Source organism: Chinchilla lanigera, unplaced genomic scaffold, assembly GCF_000276665.1.
Source record: "Chinchilla lanigera isolate Chin_1 unplaced genomic scaffold, ChiLan1.0 scaffold00039, whole genome shotgun sequence".
Classification (NCBI taxonomy): Eukaryota; Metazoa; Chordata; class Mammalia; order Rodentia; family Chinchillidae; genus Chinchilla; species Chinchilla lanigera.
In genome coordinates, this window is record NW_004955440.1 from 4,799,218 (window position 1) to 4,811,351 (window position 12,134).

At 37.4% G+C, this 12,134-nt stretch overlaps 1 protein-coding gene across 1 annotated transcript in view; it reads left to right on the forward strand.

Annotated features, from left to right (window-relative positions):
* The window catches only part of Thsd7b (thrombospondin, type I, domain containing 7B), a 780,466-nt gene that overhangs the window by 744,721 nt on the left and 23,611 nt on the right, over positions 1–12,134 (forward strand). Inside the window, exon 21 of the mRNA XM_013517433.1 lies at positions 6,852–6,997. Within this exon, the coding sequence (XP_013372887.1) occupies positions 6,852–6,997 (146 nt within the window). The remainder of the gene's footprint in view (positions 1–6,851; positions 6,998–12,134) is intronic.

The following is a 12,134-nucleotide window of genomic DNA, read 5'->3' on the forward strand; positions in this document are numbered from 1 at the left end:
TTATTTTTTTATTTCCTCCCCTCCCAGGTGAGGGGGAAAGGTATCTTCTTTCATGTTTTCTCTATTATTCTTGTATTTCTGTTTATATTGTCTCTTACACATATAGTTTTGTGGTTGCCTGAGCCATATCCAAATTGACCCAGTTATCCAAAACATGATTTTCAGCTAATTCAATGACAGCATGTCAAAGCCATGGAATAATTGTCTAAAGCATGTCACTGGAAAGGATATGGTGGCTGGATACTTTGATCTGAGTATGCAGTCACAATATGGAAAGATTATATTTGACTCTTTTTCTAAGAAATTTTTAAGTGGCAAATATTTCTATTGACTTTCTTTTTAAGTGACAAAAGCTGGCCAAGATGTAACCAGTTTTGAATTTTTTATTGTTTCCAGTTTCTCACATCTATTTTGGCAATGGAACCCCAGTGGGAATTTTGATTCCTGCTGGAATTGAGTGGGAATGTGATCTGGTCTGATCCCCTTTGCCAAAGACGAGGTGGCTGAATGTGTTTGGAGTTGTTTCTGCATCTTCTAATCTGTCCCAATGATGCTCAGGTCCATTTGTTTGTTTGTTTTGCCACTACCATGTTGTCTTTTACCAGAGCAGCTTTGTAGTATAATTTTAAGTTGGGAATTGTGATGCCCCTTGACTTGCCTTTGCTGACTAGGATTGTTTGTGCTATTCTAAGTCTCTTCTGGTATCTAACGAATTTTAGGAGTGTTTCCTCTAGTTCTGTGAGCTATGTTAAGGGTATTTTGATTGGAATTGCATTACATCAGTTAACAGTTTTGGGAGTGTGGCCATTTTCACTATGTTGGTTCTTCCTATCCATGAGCAAGGGATATATTTCCATTTTCTCATGTCTTCTTTGATCTCCTTTTTCAGAGTACTGTAATTTTCAATGCATAGATCTTTTACTTCCTTTGTTAGATTGATTGTTATGCACACTGAGAACGTACTCATAAGTGTAATAAATTGGGCTCACATGTGTAAATAGTGCATTGTTTCTGTGTTATGAGATACTGAAAGTGTAAATAAGGTGCAATGTGCATAAAAGGTACTGTGAAATAGGAAGAAATTGTTCAAAAGAAAGGGGAACAAGGGAGGGGGAATGGGGGAAGAGGAAAAAGAGTTCTTACTTGTAAATGAATTAAACTGGACACATACGTTTAAATATCACATTGTTTCTCTAGTGGGAAAAACTGAAAGGGTAAATAAGGACAAAAATGTATAACAGATACTGATAAATAGGAAGAAAAATTCAAATGGAAAGGGGAACAATGGATGGAGGAGGGAAAAGGAGGAAAGGGGAAAGAAAAAAAGAATAGCAGGAAGAAAATGGAAACAAAGCTTTTGTAAATAAGGAAGGGAAGAGCACTTGAAGTGAGGAGAGGGATTCAGAGCAAAAAGAAGAATCAAGAGACATTCTGTACAGGTACAACTTCCTCGGATGAATGCGGTCATTGTATGTATCTAAAGTGCAGATACAGATTAATAACAAAAAATTAGGTCTTTATTAAACTGGAAACGTTTCATAGGAAGTGCAAAAATAAAGTCAACTTTTCTTTCTTTATCTCATAGGCATACTCACTAGGCATATTTTCCTAAATTACCGGTGAATACATATTCTGATGGATGCTTCATTCCATCCCGGGCTTTTATCAGAAAACCTAAAATCAAGCAAAAGGCGTACAGAGGGTGGAGAAGGACAGTTCCCCACTCTCACTTTGGGAGCACAACAGTATGCGTGGCAGCTCTCTTCACTCTTGCTGTACTGGCAGGAGTCCAGCCCAGAGCATAAGGGCTTTTACAGACTGGAACCTAAACTGAAAAATTCTGAGTTTCATATATGTGTGCATTTAAGATGAGTTCAACAGAATACAGCCAGGAACAGGCAGCATGCTTTATGTATCCACTCATTCTATGGCCAGATGTGGGAATAGACATGGAATAGTATTTTAACCAACATTTACTCTATTTTAGATACTGCATAAGGCACTTTATATGATTGAAAAATGCAGTGAATGTTTACATTTTATAAATCATTACACTAGAAGACACATTGTCATTAAGTCCTCTCAAATATTCTCCATAGGTTATTGCACTGTTCTTGCCATTTCTGAAGCAGCTCTGGAAGCTGCTTTCCTGAGTGTCTCTAGCTCAGCTGTTATGACTGCCGCAAAGTCCTGAGTCCATTCAGAGTGTCTACTTCCAGTGATCTTTTTGTCTTTGGGAGAGAGCCGGAGTTGTGTGGTACCAGACAGAGTGAATGAAGTGTATGAGGACACGTTGTCATAGTGTTATACACCTGCTTCTCTTTTCCCTTGGCAATAGCATTCACTATATTCGTGCCTCATCGGGACACCCACAAAAGAGCTGTCCCCAAACTTCTGCAGAAAGTAGCCAGAATGATGGGATAAGTGTGTACAAAGCAAGGGGGATTGATAGCAATATTTCTTTTATGATAATATATGTTTTAAATTTGGAAACACACTGTAAATTTGGAATACTTCTTTTTTAGTATTTTTATTCTTACAACCTGTGGTAGGTATATGCAGGTAGTCCTTCTGTGTATTCAATAAGAAATAAAATCCCACATGGTATAAAAATACTCGCTAGCAAACTGACTACAGAATTAAACCCCATCAATAATCACCCTCCATTAGCCCATGTATTCCTCACTGCACGGCATGGGATTTGTTGTTCAATTCTGAGCAGCAAATGGAATATATGGCCAAAACCAAGTGGATACAGTATGGGGTGGGTGGTCTTTACACCAGAGATTAAAGAGAGGCCAAGGAATATCAACAAAAAATGACCCACAGACCAAAGGTTAAGGATTTTTGATCATGCAACAAACATCAGGCTTGGAAAAATAGAAATTTAGCTGTGTAATTATAAAGTTACATAAGAAATATCAAAGGCTGGCTTATGTTTGTCCTAATAATGAGTGTATAGTTGTAATTATAATCTGTGTGGTAGTTGACATGCGATAAAATAAACCCAGTTTCATACTTTTCAGTTACAGAAAAAATTCCTCTTATGTGTTTCTATTATTTATTAAAATAATTTAATTTCCATTTAAAAGAGATTCAGTTTTAAGTGACATTTTCCCCAACATGAATTATTCTCAGGTAATAAGCACTTTCTGTATTACTTTTATTTCATAGAGAGGGAAATTCATGCTCAGAGGAGTTAAATTACTTTCATGAAGTCACATCATTTTCTAGCTGTTAATTTGAGAGAAATGTTTCCAGCTGCAGACTTTTGATGCCAGCACCAGGTTTCTTTCCACCATACATCAGCTATTTTTAAATGTTCTTTCTCTACATTTCATCTCCATCATAATTTTAATTTGACCTCCACCACTTTCTCTTTCCTATCAAAATTCACTAAAGCAAGAACAGTTCCTCCAAATGTCTGCTATTTGGGATCCCTAACAGAATAATCACTGTGGTGAGAGTGGCTTGGTTAACTATTCCAGTCTGAGCTACAGAAATCCAGGTGATTTTTGACCCCAGTTATGGGATGTGTCAAGCTCCTGTGTAGATAGCATCTGTGTTTCATAGTGTTTAATTTTTTTATCCATAACTGCAGAATCTGTGAGTTTCTAATTTGAGGGATACTTTATCCCATAATGCAACTTAACCAAAATATCTCTGACTTGAAAAAGGTGCTTATTAAAAGGTGTCCAATCTGCACAGAAACATCAGGTCCATGGTTCTTCTCTTGTACATTCGTGCCTTTGTTGGCAATAAGTTTTGCTGAACTTTAATATACGCTAGTTAAAAATAACAAGATGCTTCAAGACATATTTTTGGTTATATGCGGGTCACTTTTAAGGAATATTCTTGGTAGTACTAGTCATTGTTTAAAGATCTTATCTTTTGGGGCTGGGGATTTAGCTCAGCGGCAAAGCGCCTGCCTGGCAAGCACAAGGTCGTGAGTTCGGTTCCCGGTACCGGAAAACAAAACAAAACAAAAAACAAAACAAAACAAAAGATCTTATCTTTGTATTTGGATAGCGAAAGACAGAAAAATCTTATGGCCATACTTCCAATGAATGGTCTCAAGATTTCACTGGTTAAGAAAATGATTGCATCATTTCCTTACTGAATTTATTAGATTTCCTCCACCTTTATATCCAGCAGAAAATATCTATCACTTTAATATGAGTAAATACAATATCTCTAGAGTATTAGGCATCAACATGCCATCAATTTAGAAACAAGCTTGGAGTAATTTTGTAATAATGAAATAGAGCCTCTGGCTGTAGTATAAATGATACCACATTGTCAAGATTCTTTCAAAGATGGGTAGAAAATAATGCATTTTAGTGACATTAAGTGATGTCATTATGTGTGTAGGAGAATAATCATAAAAATTAAAACTGAGTTTATGAATAAGACAATGTAAAATCTTGAGTCAAATGCATGATTTAAGCAAAGACAGTGTTTCATATGAATGGTGAATGATGTCTAATCTATGATTTGATTTAAGTAATGCATAGAAAAATGTCTGTCCAAATACGTGTAGTCCACACAGGAGGCCAGTGTACAGGGATACATAATGGATACACTCTCTTGTTCATTGAGTCCAAAATTTTTTGATGTTTCCCATAATGTGGAAAATAAATAGCTATCCTTGTCTCTTGCTTACGTCTACCCAGCAGCACAACTGATATAGCAGCTGCTAGAGCAAAATGTACTGGGTTTGAAATCTATTGTACAACATACGAGCCTTTTGATCTCAGACACTTGACTTAAATGTCCTGTGCCTTCTTTATTCATCTACAATACGGAAAATAATGTAATCTTCAGACTCTAATCCTTAATGAGTCAGCATCTATCAAGTGCTGTTGTCTAACATATGGTAGCAGTTCATTAAATGCTATGTGTATTATCATGCATTTTCAAAGAACATAATATCATATAGATAATTTTTAAATGTTAATTAAACAAATATGTAATTAGCAGTAATGTACAAGAACTTCCCTGTTAAGGACAAAAGCCCAAACCTCAAGGAATTTAAAAACCCAGTGATTAGAATGTCCTACTTGTGTTCAAGGGTCTTTTCAGAAAGAATTCGATGGCAACAAATCTGGGGTAAGATTCTAGGGGGCAGTAAGAGGTCTGGTCCTACAAAAGCATGAGTTGCCCTTACTTGCCACTAAATTTGGAGTATATCTGGTACTTGTTCTTGTGTACGGCTTTGAAGTGAATTATATGAAATCATAACCAGCTTTCAACTTCTCTTAGGATATAAATGTAGACTCTTTGACATCGTTTAACAGACCCCACTTTTAGTAGCTTTAATAGCACTTTATCAAGGCTCGTTTGTTCCTCTCTCTCTAGTCCAGCCGCAGTGGCCCCTGTCAGGGTGTCAGTGTGGTATGTTCCTTCGTATCCCATGACCTCTTCGCATTCTCCTTCCTGTACGGAAGCACGTTCCCCTCACTTCACCTCCGGCTCTCTGGCTTTCAGCCCTTCACACATCTGTGTTAAATTCAGTCTCTCAGGAGAATGAGCTTTGATTCCTTTGGGAATGAGCTACTATTTCCTGCATGCTTTCAAGAGTCCCTCTGCTTTTTAACATTTGTCACAAATTCAGTGAAATAATCAACTCTCTAACAGCAAGGAAATGGGGTCCTATTTACCCCATATCTGCTAAGAAGTAATGATGATCACATTCAGGGAACTTAGTACACTATCGTCTTAAAAACTTGAGAAGGGAGGAAGAGTCAAAAAGAAGAGAGATAGAAAGACAGAGACAGAGACAGAGACAGAGAGAAAAGATTGATTTTTTAAGTGTGTTAGGTCCTTTTGCTCACTCCTACACAATGCCTGGGTGCCTAGAAGTGGTTCTAAGATGTCAAGGGCGCCTATTCTTCCCTCAGCCATTCTTATTAACCAGCTATCTTTCATCATGGAAGAGAACGGTAGTACTTGAATGTAGGGTTTCTTTAGATTTTGTTTTGTTTTGTTTTGTTTTTTAATAGCATGGTTCCTATGCACAACCCAACACTGTCTTGTGCTCAGTGAAGGAAGAAATTGATCCTCCATCTCTAGGAAAATTGACTGTGTTGAATTAATTGAGGAAAATTACTTGCCCCTCAGGGTGGAGATTTTCACTATTCAATTCTTTAGAGTAATTTGGGTAATGTGTAATATTTACCTTACTTGCTAATTTAGAACCTAACAGAAAGAAGTTGCAACTTTCTCTATTTTGTGCTTAATATTTATAATATTGGCTCAAAATACATGGTCTGTGAGGGCAGAAGATATGTCTGTAAATCTTACTATTGTGCCTAACACATATCAAGATGCCTTTATCTAGTTGAACTTCATAAAAGTTTGTCAATTGAATTAGCATTCTACCAGTGTTTTCAGGGTCAGTCTACTTGACAAGACTACAGATTTTGGACATATGAACATTTAAAAAACATGACGGATAGCTCAGACATGGTGGCACACACCTGTAATCCCAGCACCCGGGAGGCTGAGGCAGGAGGATCACTATGAGTTCTTTGCCAGCCTGTGCTACATAGTGAGTTCAAGGCCAGCCTAAACTGCATAGCAAGACTCAGAGAAAAGAAGAAAAAGAAGACAGGAACCTTTTGAGACCCCTTAAAGCATTATGAAGGTGGAGATAGCCTGTGTCTTGCAGAAACTTAAATAAAAATGGCAAAAAAAAAAAAAAAAAAGAAAAAACCCACCTTAAAGTGGGACAGGACAGAGTTTGGTGTATTCCCATGAAGACTTATATATGTAAGCCACCATTCTGTCCTTCAATTCCCATTCTAAGCCACACTCTAACTGAAATGTTGATGCCTCCCTTATCATTTTAGGTCGAAGGAGCCGGACTCGATTTATCATTATGCCAACCCAGGGAGAAGGACGGCCATGCCCCACCGAGCTTATCCAGCAGAAACCCTGCCCAGTGAGCCCCTGCTACAGCTGGGTCATTGGCAACTGGTCTGCATGTAAATTGGAGGTAGGTCATGTAAGACATTTAGCGAAGCACTTCTTAGTGTGTCCAGAGCACTTGTCTGGTCAAACGTGCTGATGGAATAAATCCATAGCCCCAGGGGTCTGGCGCAATATATTTTTAATGCAGGGGAGAATGTAGAAAAATACAGCCAAGTGACTTAAACTCATGCAGAGTGAAACTGTTAAAAAAAATTATCCATTAGGCACTGATGATAATAAGCTGGATTACGGGATTATCAATCTTTTTGGCATTCGCAAGAATCCCCTTGTTTTCTTGGCTTGTTGGGAATATCAAAGTATTATTTAATTAGGCAAAACCCCACTGCTGTGGAATCACATGGCTTGCTTTAGAATGTATTTTTTAAGAAGCACTTTTAGGTTAGGTTAGGACAAAATCTTACACATAAGCTGGAAACCAGAAGTGTATGAAGTTACATTTTAACATTATTGCATGAACTGAGGTCACTACATTTTCCTCGATGATTACTTTTTTTATTGGCCCAAAATATCATCATATATCACATACCCAGAGCTTCTGCTGAGTCAGCAAAGATCCTCTACGGCCTGTTGTCTCTGGCTTCTTCCTGAAGAAATAGTGCATTGATTTTTCCCTATCTTCTTATTTCACTAGTTTACCTTTCAATTCGTGTTCCAAAGCATCTATTATTTAGGTAATGATAACTTTGATTGTGTGTTAGGAAATGTGCACAGTATTTTCATTGTGTTCCTGCCGGGATGACATGGTCCTGCAGCCTCGTTGCCCTGCAGAAGTTTAATACCCATGCACTGTAATAGGTCCCAGAGAAGCAAAGATGTGCGGTGAACCTGTTCACTCTCCTTTTCATGTGAAATAAACTAGCCCTGCTAATTAAGTAATTCAAAAGTAAACTAAAAGCTTTGAATATTCATACTTTTATTTACTAGCATAGTATTTTTTCTAGTCTTCAGCACTTTTTAAGTGCTCAGGATCACTTATCATTAGAAAATGGAAAGAATAGTCTTCCTTATAATTGTGATAACTTTGACAGAGTAGTGAAAACAAGCTCCAAAATTCAGGGAGCCATTCACTGCAAAGGAAGGGAGAGGGGGAAATGTTAGGAAGAAGAGGGACAAAGCAAAGGGCAGGAAGGAGGGAGGAACTGGAGACAGAAGATTGACAGGATCCCTGTTCCAAGTCTCACAGGTGTGTAACTGCCACTGTGCCTTAGTTGTTTTTTTTTGCACTTTGCCTTTTATGCTCTCAGGTGTCATCAGCCTTTTCGGATAGACAAGTCTGCCAACTTGTCTCATAGGCACATTATAGGAAAATGCCAAGTGTACTGCATTGCTGTCACATGTTGAGCTTCTTCCAGACTTTCAGGGATAGAGTGATGGGCTGGACCACTCCCTGTAACGGTGATGACAGTGGGAGGAGAGTTGTTGCATCTCACGGAGAGACTCAGTTTAAGAAGGCTCAGCATTGCCTCAAATTCTAGATTATGTTAGTTCCACTCGCTGACACAGTCAAGAAGAAACTGTGGATGTAGACTTATTCTAGGCAAAGCCCTTAAAGAGTATATTTGTTGCTAATTATTTGGGGTAAGCTGCCTACCTCAGCAAAGCCAGTGAAAGGTTTTTTTTCCAGGAGTTTGGAGCAGATTTGAAGCTATTCAGAGATACTATAATCAGGAATACTCCGCTGACACATTTTTCCACCTTATAGATAAATTCAGTCATTCAGAAGCAAGAACACAAAGAAGGCTCTTAGGGAGAGCAGAGGCAAAAGAGAAAGCCTATCGGGGCAGTACTTGAGCTTATTACATCCTGAGTCCCAGAGTCATTGATATTTTCCCAGAGCCTAAGTTTTAATTATTTGTGGGACAGATAACATAGTATCCTTTGAGTGAATTGTCTTCTTTCAATTTATATGTAGGTTGGGGTTTTGGCATTACTGATCGAAATACATGCAAACCTCTCACTCAGAGGAATAACACCACTCTCCAGCTGTTTTTCTGCTTCCTCTTATTCCAGCATGTCCTAACCTGCCAAATGCAGGTGAGACGCTCATTCATGGAGGTGGTGATGACATTTCCATGGCTACTTGCCATCAAGAAGTAGCAAACCGTAAGAGAGGCTTATAGGACAGGGTGAAAAGATATGCCAGTTCTACCACTACCTTTTATAGGAAGACATTAACAAAGGGAAGTATTTATCCTCAGTCATCACTTTTTTATTGTTTCCTGTTTTTTCTCCAATTCTCCAGATGCTGAAGTATATACATACAGATGTTGATTAATTTCTTGTGGGAGCTCAAACTCTGTGGGTTAGCAGCCCTAATTTTGGTCATGGTTCTGGCAATTCCTAGCAATGCAGTTTTGGCCAAGTTTCTAAACTCTGCAAACTTGTGTACGTCATGAGAATAGCAATAGATTGATTCTAGAACCCCCTAGAAATTAACATCTGCAAAAGCTTAGATCCATCATATTAAGTGGTATAATATTTGGGCATAACTTACCCAACAACCTTTCATAAACTTTGAATCATTTCTAGATTACTTATAATGTTTAAGATAATGTATTATTTAATATATTATTTGTTTTATTGATATAGTATATTTTATCTTATAGGAAATAGTGATAAGCAAGCACATGTACATGTTTGATAAATATCCATTTTTTAGAAATTATTGTTTTAATTTTCAATTGGTTGAGTCCAAGTTATTGAATGTGGACCACCCAAATATGAAAGACCATCTATACCTACTTTGCTGAGTTTTGGAGGGTACTATGTAAGTTGTATAAACTACTTGCCCTTATACCTGACATAAATTAAGAGCTCAATAAATTATAATTTCTATTATAATTTTGATTAAAACTATGATTATGTTTATTAGCACCATCTGCCTATCCACATTTGATAGAGATAGCAATTCAGTGTACACAAAACCCCATTTGTGATCTGGATAGTGGATAGTTAGTATGAGAACCCTGGATGTTGACAATCTTGCTCTAAAAAACTCAAGTCTGTTTTTGGGCCTTGGTGTTTAATGTCTTTTTAATGTGGGTGAACTTGTTTTGTGAGTGAAATTATTATTCTGTTGCTCATTTAGCTTCATATAGTGGCTGCTGTCAAAGATATAAGAGATTAAACTTTAAGACAGGTTTATTCCAAGATACATACTAGGAGCCTATTGCTATTTGTCTTGGTTTTTAAAGTGATCCCTGGTGTAGACTTGTTTCTTGTCATTTCTTTACTCTCTGCCTCGTAGAGTGTCAAACAAAACTCTCACCCACTGCAACTTCTTTTACTGGAGGTCTCAGGTATTAGGACTTTCATATTATCACATGCTGCAGTGCCTTTAGAGACTTTTTTCTAACTACACAAAGTCTAATGCTGTCTAACAAACATATACCTAGAAATTCTGCAATGGATCTGTCAGTTGAATGGTGAAAACATAGATGAATCCTCCCTCCTGAACATGAAATTTAATTTATACTGCTATTTTCCATTTTAGGGAGCAAACATTTACTATAACATTTGTTTTGAATGGATTTACTGTATATTTTTTGAACCTCCTTTTATCTTCAAAACAATGCATGTAAGTTAAAAGTTATAGAACTGCTTTTATAATTTCACAAAAGTCATAGAAATAAACAAAACAATTATTAGATGTTGATGAATCAAGTGTAAGAATTGCCATCTGCTGTAGTCTGGAGTTTGGATCTCCTCACAATTCACATTGAAACTGAACCCCAAATATGATGGAATTAAGGGATAGTACCATTGAGGAGATATGATTAAGTCATGGGGGTTGTACACTCATGCATACAATTAATACCCTTGTAAAAGAGATTTTAAGGAGATTGCTCTCCCCTTCTGTCATGTGCACACATGTAGAAATTGCTATGTATAAAGAATAGGCTCTCACCAGACAATAAGTCTGCTAACATATTGACCTACGACTTCATAGCTTTCTGAACTATAAGCAGTAAATTTCTGTTGTTTATCAGTTATCGAGTCTAAGGCATTTTCTTATAGCAACTTAAACTGATGAAGATACTATTTTAAACAAACCAATTACAAGTTGTGTAAAAACATCGCTGAAACAGGATACAATGTTCCCAATTCATGTGCTTTTTCAGATTCTTTAGATTTTAACTTTCTACAACTTGGCCTTCTCTAAATCATAGCTTTCCATTTTTGGCGTTATCCATAAAGTCCTCCTTATCCATAAAGAACACCTTCCAAAACTCCCAAAGGATGCCTGAAATCTTAAATAGTATGAAACCTTCACATAATTTTTCTATACATCAATGACAATAAACCTTAATTTATAAATCAGTCACAATAAGAAATTAACAATAACAAATAATGAAATTGAACAAGTATAAAAATATATTGCAAAAAATTCCAAATACCACTAATCTTTTGCTTTAAGGCCATTAATAAGTAAATGAGAGTTACTGGAATATAAGTATTTTGACAATATGACAAGTGATCTGATAACCAAGATGCCTGTTAAATGACTAACAGAAGGGTAGTGTATACAGCTTAGATACATTGTTTAAAAAGATGATTTCTATCCTCTGTGGATGGAATAGGATAGTTTAAGATTTTTTCATGATATTCAGAATAGCACAAATTTAAAATATAAATTGTTTATTTCTGGAATTTTCCATCCAGTATTTTTTAGACCATGGCTCACTATGAATAAGTGAGACCTTAAAAGGAGAAGGAACCCCAGATAAGGGGTGAGGGTTGGCTACTGCCTGCCTCTAAGTCACCACTTCCTTCGTGTTGAGACTTTTTCTCAGCAGCTGCTCTTTGCCTACCTTCTCCTCCACCAGACTGCATCATCTCTTCCTGATGCCTAGCAGCTGCTGGCATAGTGCCCCTCGGACCCATCAGTTCATGGATCACCTCCTTCGTGCCCTGCAACACTAGCATGGCATGACTGTGCTAACCGACCAGGCTGTGACCTCTGCAGAGCAACAGCATCTCCAAAGCATAGAGAATGTAGTGTCTACCTCCTGATAAGGGAAAGAGATGAAGCGGTGAACCCAGCTTCTCAGTGCAGACTGTCAGACTATCATCTAATAAGGAATTCCCTCTCTCTCTCTCTCTCTCTCTCTCTCTCTCTCTCTCTCTCTCTCTCTCTCTCT